Source organism: Tachypleus tridentatus, chromosome 7 (genome assembly GCF_004210375.1).
Source record: "Tachypleus tridentatus isolate NWPU-2018 chromosome 7, ASM421037v1, whole genome shotgun sequence".
Taxonomy (NCBI): domain Eukaryota; kingdom Metazoa; phylum Arthropoda; class Merostomata; order Xiphosura; family Limulidae; genus Tachypleus; species Tachypleus tridentatus.
Window position 1 is genome coordinate 104,231,706 of NC_134831.1, and position 14,840 is coordinate 104,246,545.

General features: G+C 34.2%; 1 protein-coding gene across 1 annotated transcript in view; it reads right to left on the reverse strand.

Annotated features, from left to right (window-relative positions):
• The window catches only part of LOC143256317 (uncharacterized), a 51,969-nt gene that overhangs the window by 33,508 nt on the left and 3,621 nt on the right, over nt 1-14,840 (reverse strand). Inside the window, exon 2 of the mRNA XM_076513395.1 lies at nt 1,445-1,551. Within this exon, the coding sequence (XP_076369510.1) occupies nt 1,445-1,544 (100 nt within the window). The 5' untranslated portion in view covers nt 1,545-1,551. The remainder of the gene's footprint in view (nt 1-1,444; nt 1,552-14,840) is intronic.

Consider the following 14,840-nt stretch of genomic DNA (forward strand, 5'->3'; position numbering starts at 1 on the left):
AAAACCAAAGTCTGTCGAGAATTTCGTGTACTGCAGTAACCGCCCCGATTATTGCAAAGCCACTGTCCAAATATTTCACAACAGATCTAAACAATCTTATAACAGGTTAAAAACACCTGTTTATATCTGTTTTAGATTACGAACAAAGCGCAGACAAAAAAGTGGTAAAATTATTGTTTTTTCTTTTATTTTTAATAAAGAGACGAAACATATCGTTAATAAAGAAAACAGGTATGAAACAAAATCCCATTGGTAGATATTCAGCGGAAGTAGGAGTTACCAACAATAACACACGTATATAGTAATGATTTTGATGAATGAACAACTGATCTCCACATCCATTATGTTAAAACGTATGAAGGAAAACTAAGGGGCACGTGGAACCTCTTAAATGGAAGGAACTAGTGTTGTGGTCTCAAACACTGGGTCTGTTTTTATACGTCATTATACCTTACTTCACGTGGAGTATGTAGTAACCCGGATATAAAAAAAAAGGCAAATTTTTCTCCAATTTTTTATTTCTTTAACTTATCTTCTTTAACATTACAACTGTACGGAGTTTGTTCTTTTAAACGGCTCAACTCATGTTTTTATACGACAGATTATACATTTAATTTAAACAGCTTGACTTTTTATACGACATATTATATATAATTAATTTAAACTGCTTGACTCTTTTTTATACGACATAATATATAACTAATTTCTTTATTACAACTCGATAAAGTAATGTATTAATTACTAATAATGCTGTGACTATTGGCTTCAGATATTGAAATCTCTTAGGCAACAATCAGCGTATCAGCTGCTTTAGCAAATATATTTTCATACTAATATAACATTTGTTTGTTTGTAGTAAAGCACAAAGGTACTCAATAAAACATCCGTGCTTTGCTCACCACGGATATTGAATCCAGATGTTTTGTGTTATAGGTACGTAAAGGTACCACTGAAACACTTGGAGTAGCAACACAAAGACACACCGAAATAGTTAATTAAACTACTGACTAAAAATGAAATTAATCTGATTACTTACTGCGTTTTCAAACGTATAAATTTTTTGCTTACACATTTATGACAACGCTTATTTTACCATTAAACATATAACAAAGGACACAAAGTCAGTTTCTCCTATTTCTTAGCCCCTTAGTGGCACAGCGGTATGATTGCAGACTCACACCGCTGAAAGCCGAGTTTGGATATTCGTGGTGGGCTGAGCACAGGTGCCCCACTGTGTAGCTTTGTGCTTAATTAAAAAAAACAACACAAAACAACTTCATTCCTCGCTCTCCATTATTTTGTATTCTACACTTCGGTAACAGATGTTAAGTTATGATTTATTTCATGACTGTAGGTTGTAGTTGTGTAAAGGCTACGTATATTATTAACTAATTTAATGATTTTTGTATCTCCTGATATTTCAATAATAAGTGTTATTCTTTACCATGTGTTAACGGAGATTCTTTGGCTCCCTCACACATTACTCCTCCTTTGTGTTTGATTAAGGTTATTGTTATCATTACAGGAAGAACCTTTCTCCACATGGTGAACCTGAAACATAAAGTATATCTATATATATATTTAATAAAAGAATAGTATTACATTTAACAATCAAATGGATCTTTTAAAGCACCCAAATAAATAATGTGTTCGCTATATAAGAGTGGAGATCTAATAACACCGATAAAAAATATAGTTTACGATTCTTCTGGGTGTTTAAATGTTGGTGGTTAGATAATACATATATCTTCACAAATTGATATCACCAGTACAGTAATAACTATTCTGCTATTTCTTGATAATTGTGGATCAGTTTGTGATAAACAACTTTACGAAATTATAGTCTTTAGTGAAACCTGCTATGCAGTATATCTCATATATTGATATTAATGTAAAATACAATATTGATATTTATGGTAATAAAACTTCTAAAAGAAAAGCAATTGTACCTAAGAGTTCATAGCATTACGATTTAAATAGATTATCATACAATTATATACAAGTGAGATTTAGTTAGATTAGGGTTCAATTATATACAAGTGAGAATTAGTTAGATCAGCGTACAATTATATAAAGTGAGAATTAGTTAGATTAGCTGCAAACATGACATACTTTGTGACCATGTTTAGAAAATACTTCTACACAAAATGAAGTAAAATTATCTTTAACTAAATCTATTTCAACAACTTCTTACCACATAAGAACCAAGCATGGCCCTGTAGCTAGTATTCCGAACCATGAATCTGTGATAGGTCGTTCGCGTTTTCTTACAGAAAAAAACAAAACCGTGTTGTGCACTTTCGAGTCTTGAGTGCATTATAAGCCTTGGAGCTCATAACGATGGATGCTATTGGATAGGTGTCTTTTATCTAGTTTATCACTTCAAAGTTAAGTCCTGGCTAGCGTAAATAGCCCTTACTTTGTTTTGTTTTTTTCAAATATACAATAACAAACAACAACAAAAACTCTCATCCGCATTTTTATATCACGTAAAACATTACATTTCACGTAAAGAATTTTTATTTTCGAATGGTATATAGTGTGTATGTAATGATATGATTTACCATTTATTTTTTAAACAATAATAAAATAAACCTCATATTTAAGTTAACAATGAACTCTACTCTGAAACTTTGTGTTGTTCTTGATACGAAATTAAACCTTTTCTTTTCCTTCTTTCTCGAAGAACACTGGAAAACAATATTTTCATAACAGCAATAAAAACAACATCATGATAACATCTTCCTTCACATCATAACCACTATAAAACAGAATTAAACAAATATTATTACAAATTAAACTTACAATAAACAAGGTCGTATGAAGTACCTACCATAAGAGACGATTATCAAAATTATCTCTTAAAAATTATAATTAATAATAATAAGACTGGTATAATATGTCCTGGTTAAATGTTATTTTTGCATTGTAATTGTTTTGATTGTTTGACTTCCGTCCCTTATTTAGCAGTGTAAGACTAGAGTGAAGATAGCCAGTCATCAACACCCACCGCCAACTCTTAACCTCCTTTTTTAGCAACGAACAGTGGGATTGACCGTAGAGTAATAACACCCCAACGGCTGGAAAGACGAGCATGTTTGATGTGACAGGGATTCTCATCCGCGACTCTCCTATCACGAGTCGAGCGCCACTAACCATTAGGCCATGCCGGGTCTGTCATGTTGTAAATACTTTGGAAAAGTGTGATATATTATGACGCGAATATTTTCGTATCGTCTGCTTTGAAATTTACGAAAATTCAGAATTTGAGTTTTATTAAACTTGCTTATATCAGTATCAATGTTATAAGTAGTTTTTATGTTTAAAGGCAAATGGAAATGTATGTGAATTTTTCTTATCCTGGAAAATAAAGTAGGTTTTACAAAAAATGCCAATAAATTGTCAAAACTGTTTTATTCACAACTCCACATTGGGCAACCGCTTGGAATTAAACCCCAGGTTTTAGCGTTGCAAGTCCATAAACTTACGGCTGACCCACAGGAGGACCCTAAGGTTTGTCAAAATTAAATATTAGATCGGAAGGAAAAAAAAATACAATTATTGTTTTACAATAATCCATGCAAATCCAGATACATTAGGATAGTGCACAAGTTTATTTGGATATTAATGGTAAATAATGTTTTGTTGACTTTATCAGGGTTAAAATATACTTTCACAATGCCCTATCGTTTACTCATTATATTTTTTTGAAAATTGCATAAGTACATTTCCAGCAACTACCAAGAGCTTAATTACAATTTGGTATTTCTGAAAATACATTTACTGTGGATAGAAACCTCCATGGTGCTGGATTCTACCGACGAGATATAAACCACTCACTACGCATGTCAATAGCAGGTTTTTAATCTTTCCTTCCATACAACATGAAGACGAGTTTGAACATGCTAAGCTGATTTGTAGTTTATCCACTGCTAGTAGTTAAACAATAGCTGAGTACAATGACAATACTGCTCTACCAGTGTGGCTGGGATTCTCTAGAGAAAGATCGTAACAAAGTCCTAAAACAGAAAGATCGTAACGAAGTCCTAACACGGTTTGAGAGAAATAACGAATAAAATACGTTCCAAATAAAATTAAAACAGGTTTTTAAATGTCTTGTAAGAGACGTAAGTGACAGAACCCTAAATATCACTAAACTTGGATCTGTTTTGCAAAGAAAGTGGCGTTGTATTCCACAAAATATGTTGTAACAATCTTTGACAGTTTACAGACCTGTTATTAATACTAAAAGCACATCCAATCTGTGACGCAGGTCAAAGGAACACAGCGCTCTCTATCTCAGGGTGTGGCATTCCCGTATTTAGGATAAAGTATATTCTGCATGATTTGGTAAGTAGGTGTGAAGTCAGATAATTTTTTTAATATTTAGGTTTTACAGTAACGTAATTAATTTTAGGTGATATTATATTATAACTTCTAGAAAGGATGATTGCAATTGCTTTATTAAAATCAAGTAGATAAAATCTATGTATTTATGTGTGTGTGTTTTCTTATAGCAAAGCCACATCAGGCTATCTGCTGAGCCCACCAAGGGGAATTGAATCCCTGATTTTAGCGATGTAAATCTGTAGACTTAGGGCTGTACTAGCGGGGGCGAATAAAATCTACCTACAGTATTCGTAATGTTTTATTAGTTAAAATTATTATATACATAGTAACTATTATACAGTTTCGCGAAGCTCAGAATTACTAAGAGTAATTCTATGAAAACAGGAAGTGCAAAAAACGTGAATATTTAATTACTTTTACCGTAACCCTATTCTACACTTTAGTTTTCTATTATGTCAAGCATAATTCCGTATATTTTCATGCACGTAACTTGTAGCTGTATTTCCATTCAAGAAGACATACTTGGAAAGTGCAAAGTGTAAAAAACAGGATCAACTTTCAACGGATGCGAAAGCATAAGATATTTTAGTCATGTCGGACTAAGAAACTTTGTATGACTGTTTCAAATACAAACTAAGTATTTTTGCTTGAGAAAGCACGTAGACTTAATACAATGTAAATAGTCCGGTGACTTTTCATAATACTTTGAAATAAAAGTACATATTTGCTGCCAATAAAGAAACACAAAATAAAACTTTAATTTGTGGTTTTTGGCTCTCAAAGAGAGCGCTAGGTGTCAAAAACATAAGCATCACGTCGTAATTGTCGATAAAACAAGAACTTATTTGTTTTTGAATTTCGCGCAAAGCTACACATGGGCTATCTGCGTTAACCGTCCCTAATTTAGCAGTGTAAGATTAGACAGAAGACAGCTAGTCATCCCTACCCACCGCCAACTCTTGGACTTCTCTTTTACCAACGAATAGTGGGATTGACTGACACGGCTGAAAGGACGAGCATGTTTGGTGCGAGGGGGATTAGAACCAGCGACCCTCGGATTACGAATCTAACTCCTTAATTACGAATCTAAATCCTTAACCCACCTGGCCATGCCGGGCTACTTGTGGTAGATAAAAAATAAATCTGACATGATATTTTAATAAGTGTTTGACTTTCAACCGGTGATGGGAGAATTAAAAACAGTGTGAAAAAAGTCTAAAAAAACCTGCAGTAACCATAGCTGTTCTCACACATTTTTCACCTATTTGTTTTTAATGCTTCGCCAGGTTTAACCATAAATAATACTGTTGGTTAAATGTATTTACACTTTTGCTTCTTGCGATTAAATATTCATTTTTATCTTTTTATTTCGTTGTTTATAAGTGAATTAACAAAACTTTCAAGCTGTTCTTTTAGTTCTTATTTTGGCCCGGCATGGCTAAGTGGGTTAAGTCGTAATCCGAGGGTCGATGGTTTGAATCCCCGTCACACCGAACATGATCGCTCTCTCAGCCGTGAGGATATTATAATGTGACGGTCAATCCCACTGTTCGTTGGTAAAAGAGTAGCCCAAGAGTTGGCGGTGGGTGGTGATGACTAGCTGCCTTCCCTCTAGTCTTACACTGCTAAATTAGGGACGGCTAGCACAGATAGTCGTCGTGTAGCTTTGCGCGAAATTCAAAACAAACAAACAAAAAGATATTGAAATTTTTCAAACTGTCACTTGGTTTCTTCGTATTTAAAGTGTAGAGTAGAGGAAACCGAGTTCCAATCAAAAGGAAATTGTTCGATTCAGATATGTTTAAAGTAGGATTTTGCAAAACTTTTAGATAAGTTAAAATCCCGAGTTTTTAAATGTAGCTTAATAAAGAATTCTAGTTCGCGAATAAACTCGAGAAAATCGATTTAATTTACTAACTGTTTATAAATATTTTGAGAAAAACAAATAAAGTTTTAAAGTTTTATTAGTAAAAGATATTTTTTTGTAGTTGGAGCTGCTCTTTGTTTCAGCTTAGTAAAATCTATAACTAGTTACAGTATTTATTGCTACGGATTATTTGTTTGAACTGTTTTTTGTTTGTTTACGTTACGATGTTCTTAATCTATAGGACAAACGTTTCATTAAGCAGCTGCACATATTTATTATTAATTATTTTGCACATAACGTGTTCTCGAAAGTTACTTGAAAGTGACTAAGCTAGCATATTTGATAAGACATGTATATGTAATAATGTCTTGCTTAGAAATAATAAATGACATACCCTCAATTTTACCCTCATTTTGTACACTTTTATAGTGAACCAGTGTGGATAAAACACCATGAACCAATGTGGATAACACCATGGAACAAAACGAACTGTTTCATAAAATAATTTTATTGCCTTTCTAAAAAAACGTCTTTTGCGTGTATAAACTAATCATATTAATACGTTCACTTCAACTGGTGATCGAACGATCATTAATATTTTTTCGTACTTTCATATTCGTAATTATGTTTTTCACTTTTGAAAATGAAACAATTGGTTTGGTTTATTTTGAATTTTGTGCAAAGTTACTCGAGGGCTATCTGCGCCAGCCGTCCCTAATTTAGCAGTGTAAGACTAGAGGGAAGGAAGCTAGTCTTCACCACTCACCGCAAACTCTAGGGCTACTTTTTTACCAACAAATAGTGGGATTAACCGTAACATTATAACATCCTCACGGCTGAAAGGGCGTGCATGTTCGATGTGACGAGAATTCGAACCCAAAAAATGAAAGAAAGAAAAAAAGGTAACGGATAAGTCCTAATTATAGACTAGTTTGTATGTTATGAACTAGATAGATATAGAAAGTTTATTCTATCTATTCTTGGGTGCGGTACGGCCAAGTGTCTTAAGGCCGTACTGGTAATCCGAAGATCGCGGGTTCGAATCTCGTCGCACCAAACATTTTCGCCCTCCCATCCGTGGAGGCGTTATAATGTCATGGTCAATCTTTGATAAAAGAGTAGCCAAAGAGTTGGCGGTGGGTGGTGATGACTAGCTGCCTTCCCTCTTGTCTTACACTGCTAAACTAGGGACGGCTAGCGCAGATAGCCCTCGAGTAGCTTTGTGTGAAATTAAAAAACAACAACTGTCTTTACTTCTCATACAAGAATCATGTCTTATTATTTTTGTTTTATACCAGTTCGTTGCATATTTGTCTTTTCTGGTTGATGGGCTATTGTTAATCTATCAATGTTCTCTTGTCTTCTATGTCTGTTATATTTCTGAACTCTAACTCTTATTAGTCTCTTTATTTGTCCAGTTTATTAGAACACACATTCAAGGGGTGTAGTATATGTTCTTCATTGAGTCTTTGAGTGGATTAATTCCGACTGAATACGATCACAATGTGTTACGGACCGAAAAACCCTCTTATTGACGCTCCAGTGATTACAATGATTCAAATAGTCAATAACAGTGTAGTTTAATCCCACTACTTCACCATAATATTGTGAAAACAATCTTAAAAGTTACCATTACAACACCAAAAATTAGGAACGATTGGATTACATATACAGCTTGATGTGAATTTCAGCAAAAGAAAAGATAAAAAGAGCTTGAGAAATTGTTATCAGATTATCTTAATTTACTCTTTATGGGTTTCAAATCAAACTTGTTTACAAATAACGTAAAAATTGTTTATATCCCGACATAGTTGAGGTAAATCATTTTTATTTTTTTGTCTGCTACTTCTGGTTTACTTTAGTTTTATTAATTGAGAATTTTAAGTCACAAACTTTATGTTTTGTTTTGTTTTTAACTTTACGCAAAGTTACACGAGGACTAATCTGCACTACCCGTCCTTAATTTTGCAGTGTAAGACCACAGAGAAAGCAGCTAGTCATCATCACCCACCGCAAACTGTTGGGCTACCCTTTTACCAATTTATAGTGGGATTGAACATCGCATTATAAAGATGCCACCACTGTAAAAGGAGAACATGTTTGGCGTGATGGGGATTCGAATCCATAACTCTTAGATTGCGAATAAAGCGCCCTAACAATCTGGCCATGACAGTCCCGATGTGAAGTCACCCGTGCTACACATGATATTAAATGCCACTTTGAGTGTCGTTATTAGGTGTATTAATACCCATATCCATGCTGCAGGTCCGTATTACATTCACTGTGAAGTATCTTCTGATGCCATACACACAGAGATGAATGAAAAACCCTGCTTCATATATAAACACTGCAGTGATTACAATGTTCTGAGTAAAAACAGTTTGTTGCCTTGTAGTGATCAAGTAATAAAAGTGTTTAAGCATTGAATTACATTAGCTATATTAACAATTGACAAATAAATTATCTTGCTTGAAAGTTACAGGTCTTCTAACAACTTCGGCCTTTTTTAAAGACTAAATACATAATATATAATTACGTGTATTTAAAGCGAATTTTAAATTTCAATGTAACAAAAATTTGCACTTTCAATAACGTAAAAAAACGCATATCACAGTAAAGACTTCGTATTAGTTATAAGAGACGGAGACGGCCTAGTTGTAAAAGACAGAGAAGGCCTAGTTGTTAGTGACAGAGATGATCTAGATGTAAAACATAGAGATGGCCTAGCTGTAAGAGACAGAAATGGCTTAGCTGTGAGCGACAGAGATAGCTGTGATAACGAAATTCATTCGCTAATGATACTTTCTTCTCTGTATGTTTAATTTGCATGAGTTCTAAAAAAATATGTTTTCTCAGATGTGCACACTAAAGCTGTGAAACAAAGAAACTTATCTGATCTTGAATCGTGTAACTATTGAATACATATATTACAATGATGGCTTATGCCTGGTCTCGAGCACTTATTCTTCCTAAATTTTACAAATTTTTAGTGCATTAAACGTTTAAAACACGTCAAGTACTCATCACAGTTCTCTGGTACTGAGAGCAAGTAAACATAAAGTGACGTAAGCTATAACTTGTTCTTATGGTGCGTGACACTACGAAATGTATGATATGTCATTTAAAGTACTAACAACATGTTTATTGTTGTAATTTTCGTTGTCGTTTTTGAGGTACAAAATATGAGTGTTGCTATTCACAAAATAATATGTCTTTGTATTGTTGTTCTGTGTCTACCTTACACTGTTAACGTAGACCAGAACAACCTAGCTCGCATCAAAACTTAACTCCAACTTATACAGAGTACAATACATTTTTCATCACTTGGATACCCTCGTTGTTAATGATATATTCGGTTTCTATCCCAGTTAATACCTCATGATGTTTCGCCAACTGAGAAAATATAAGATAATTTAAATTTAATATTAAGGACATAATGCGAAACAATTTCCTTAATTAAAGTACAATAATAAAAAATAAAAGTATATATATATATATTAAACAGTTTATTGTTTGTTTTTTGAATTTCGCGCAGAGCTACTCGAGGGCTATCTGCGCTAGCCGTCCCTAATTTAACAGTATAAGACTAGAGGGAAAGCAGCTAGTCATTACCACCCATCGCCAACGGCATGGCCAAGTGTGTTAAGGCGTTCCCCTCGTAATTCGAGGGCCGCTGGTTCGAATCCCGGTCGTACTAAACATCCTCGCGCTTTCAGCCGTGGGGGCGTTATAATGTGACAGTCAATCCCACTATTCCTTAGTAAAAAAGTAGCCGAAGAGTTGGCGGTAGGTTGTGATGACTAGCTGCCTTCCCTCTAGTCTTACACTGCTAAATTAGGGACGGCTAGCGCAGATAGCCCTCGAGTAGCTTTGCGCGAAATTCAAAAACAAACAAACTTAGGTTTTAATATAAACAAACACGTATTGCAAGCATTCAAATAAGCAAACTGAAGTATTTATTCTTTTTATTTTACAGCTCAAAGTATATTTAAGTGAGCTAATTGCTTAGCTAGATATAAACCATGCTTTTATTTTACCACCCATTTTTAGTAACTTTTAGTTTACAAAGATATTGCATGTGAACAAAGACAAACAATAAATATGCAGAAAATCCAACGGTCGCAACACAAACATATAAAAGAAGTCTGATAGCCACAAGGAATCACAAATTTTGTGACTTAGTAAAAAATCTAATAATTATGTCAACAGTTAGAAAATATGCGCTTAAAAGGAAATGTTACATTTTTAGAGATCTCAAAATCTGAGACGCAGAATTATCATGATAACAATACCAACGATTTCACAGTCTATATCTAAAAACAAACACAATAACAATAGTAAAAGTCATAAAATTTACGACTCAGAAAAAATAGTTTAACAATATCATAGATCACAAAGTTTGCAACTGGAACAATATATATATATATACAACAATACCAAACTAACAAACCTTACGCCAGAAAGAATAATATGGAATAACACCACTGAGCAGTAAGTTTAAATTAACACTCTAATAATATATTAAAGTATTACTAGTATCAAGTACACGATTTTTCTAAAGTATTACTAGTACCAAGTAAATCGTTGTTTCTAAAGTATTACTAGTATCAAGTACACAATTTTTCTAAAGTATCACTAGTACCAAGTACACCGTTGTTTCTAAAATATTACTAGTACCAAGTATACTGTTGTTTTTATTAAAGTATTACTAGTACAAAGTATACTGTTGTTTCTAAAGTATTACTAGTACCAAGTATACTGCTGTTTTTATTAAAGTATTACTAGTACAAAGTAAATCGTTGTTTCTAAAATATTACTAGTACCAAGTATACTGTTGTTTTATTAAAGTATTACTAGTACAAAGTAAATCGTTGTTTCTAAAATATTACTAGTACCAAGTATACTGTTGTTTTATTAAAGTATTACTAGTACAAAGTAAATCGTTGTTTCTAAAGTATTACTAGTACCAAGTATACTGTTGTTTTTATTAAAGTATTAGTAGTACACAAGTAAATCGTTGTTTCTAAAGTATTACTAGTGTCAAGTATACTGTTGTTTTTATTAAAGTATTACTAGTACAAAGTAAATCGTTGTTTCTAAAGTATTACTAGTACCAAGTATACTGTTGTTTTTATTAAAGTATTAGTAGTACACAAGTAAATCGTTGTTTCTAAAGTATTACTAGTGTCAAGTACCCCGTTGTTTATAAAGTATTAACATTAATCAATATTAATTACTTTTGTGTATTGTACAAATACGTTTAATACCCATCATTGTTCTATTGAACCTTGAATTTCTATATTTTCTTCACGCGTCAAAAAGTAGTTCAAATGTGAGACAGAAAATCACGGACGTGAACAAAGCCAACAGGAAACAAAATACAATATAAAATTCCGGTCAAATTCATAGCACGTGTCGACACGGAAAACAAGATTCAAAACTATGCCAGGTATCGGTAGAATAACTGTAGTTTTTACGAGATAATGTTCTACTGAACATGATGTACCTTCACATGTATACGTTCTTTTAACAGAAAAAAACTTATAACAAGATTTATTTAGATTTTAAACAACAACCAATAATATCAAACTACTTACAAATTAGTGACGATTAGTGACAACATGAAATACATCTTAAATTTCGTAGACTAAACGGACAGGTTAGACCACTGTTTCCAAAGATGTGGCTTGGCAAGTCCAGATGGTTAAGAGCTCGACTCGTAATCAGAGGGTCGCGGGTTCGAATCCCTGTCACAACAGTATGCTCGCCTTTTAGCCGTGGGGGCATTATAATGTGACGGTTAATCCTACTATTCGATGGTAAAAGAGTAGCCCAAGAATTGGTAGTGGGTGATGAGGATTAGCTGCCTTCCCTCTAGTCTTACACTGCTAAATTAGGGGCAGCCAGTGCAGATAGCCCTTGAGTAGCTTTGCACGAAATTCAAAAACAAACAAACAATCCAAAGATGTAAATCACGAGCGTGTATGGGGTCGTAGCGACAGCCAATGAGATTACTAGTTCACGATGATAGTTAGGCCAATTTTTGTTCTGGATTAAAAGAAAAAAAATACCTCTTAAAATTGCCCTGGGAAGAAATTGGTTACCATATTGTTCTGGTTACTCTCATGAGACGGGTTGATTTTTAACACTTAAAATGTGGTTACGCTGGGGGAGACGTTTGGAAAACAATGGGTAAGACTGCTCTAGTGTTTAGATATCACCGTTTCGTTCCTAATTTTATCTGCTAATGGAAGTAAAAGCACTCACTAAGTAGCATCAGTCGCCACAAGGATTCTTCTCGGCATTGAGCAAAGAAACGTGATTGGCTGCTACTCTTATTGTGCATCAGAAGATGTAAATACGGAGTGTATTAAGCGCAATCGCCTCTCGAACTTTCAACATTGGGGTTTGCACATCTATACACTAATAGTAACTCTTTTTTTTTAAGGAGATTTGTGTGTTAAAATAGGGTTATGCGTGTATGTATATGACTGCTAAACTGCACTGTGAACACGGACTCGTAATGTTAAAATAGGGTTATGCGTGTATGTATATGACTGCTAAACTGCACTGTGAACACGGACTCGTAATGTTAAAATAGGGTTATGCGTGTATGTATATGACTGCTAAACTGCACTGTGAACACGGACTCGTAATGTTAAAATAGGGTTATGCGTGTATGTATATGACTGCTAAACTGCACTGTGAACACGGACTCGTAATGTTAAAATAGGGTTATGCGTGTATGTATATGACTGCTAAACTGCACTGTGAACATGGACTCGTAATGTTAAAATAGGGTTATGCGTGTATGTATATGACTGCTAAACTGCACTGTGAACACGGACTCGTAACAGTGCGATAAGTGCAACTAGCGAAAATAAACGAGTTAATAATAACTCATGAATTGGACATAGCACGAAAAGGGTATGTTAATTAAAATGCGGACATCAGACAAAATCTAATATACTACGATTAATGCAAAAAAAGGATAAACAGGGTTATTACCTAGGACTTGTTAATAATGAAAAAAAAAAAGGAACAATTCCTGAGAGGAAGGAAGAGGTCTACTCTGAACCTGAGTCCGGTATGGTCAGGTGGTTAAGGCACTCGACTCGTAATAAGAGGGTCGCGGATTCGAATCCCCGTCTCACAAAACCTGCTTGCCCTTTCAGCCGTGGGGGCTTAATAATATTACGATCAATCCCACTACTCGTTGGTAAAAGAGTAGCCCAAGAGTTGGCGGTGAGTGGTGATGACAATTTCCTTCCCTCTAGTTTTACACTGTTCAATTAAGGACGGCTAGCGCAGATGATCTTCGTGTAGCTTTGCGCGAAATTCAAAACAAACAAACAAAAGGCTGTTTCTGGTCTTCTCTGGTCCTAAACATGGGCTGATTACAATGAAGACGAAGATAGCATACAAACCATTAGGTTACGGTGGTTAATGTGGGATGAAACTTCTTACTTTAAAAATATTGAAAATAATGTATAATTCTAAGAGCAGGTTTCCTGAAGAATTAAGATATATCTAAAAATATGAATAAAATGAAAGTAAACATGTTTTCATTTCTTGAAATTCGAATTGTAAGACTATGAATAATATGAGAACATGGAATCACAATTTTTGTTTCTGTTTCTTCATAGGCCCGGCATGGCCAAGCGTGTTAAGGCGTGCGACAAGTAATCAGAGGGGCGCGGGTTTGAATCTCGGTTGCACCAAATATGCTCGTCCTTCCAGCCGTGGGGGCGTTATAATGTGACGGTCAATCCCACTATTCGTTGGTAAAAGAGTAGCCCAAGAGTTGGCGGTGGGTGGTGATGACTAGCTGCCTTCCCTCTGGTCTTACACTGCTAAATTAGGGACGGCTAGCGCAGATAGCCCTCGAGTAGCTTTGCGCTAAATTCAAAACAATACAAAACAATACAATACACTTTATTTTTTTATCTTTAAGACCTAAAGCACGTTTTCATTATCAAAAGGTTGAACTACATACGTTGATAAGACCTACTGCAAAATCTTATATGTATATTAATAATCATTAAACATCTTAGCTTATTGTTAATAGCAAAAATACAGTTTGATTACTACAATATCCAGGACTTGTCTTATCAAATATATTAAAAGTAGGAAAAAATTTGAAAGTAAAGACATATTTTTCAATACAGAAGTTTAATCGATGCAGTTTATCAACTCATCGGTATACATTTTTGAAGATATAACTTTTGATCTATTGGTGTACATTATTGAAGCACTATGTTCTGAATCACTGGTATACATTTTTGAACCCATACCTTCTAGATGATTGGTATACATTTTTGAACCCATACCTTCTAAATGATTGGTATACATTTTCTGACCTATTAATATATGTCTTTGAAGCTGACTGTTTCTTTGCAGTTCACATATTAAGACTTTTCTTCGAAATTTAGTACATAGTTACGCACAGATCCATCTGCGTACAGGTACCACTAATTTTAAACTGATGGAATAAAAAGAGAGTACAAGAGCAGCTGCAGCTATTGTCAATTCTTGGGCTACATCTGACAAAATAATATGATTTTCATACGTTAATAGCATAACCGTAGTCTCAAAATGAGAACCACGTTTTGGGGTCGAAGAC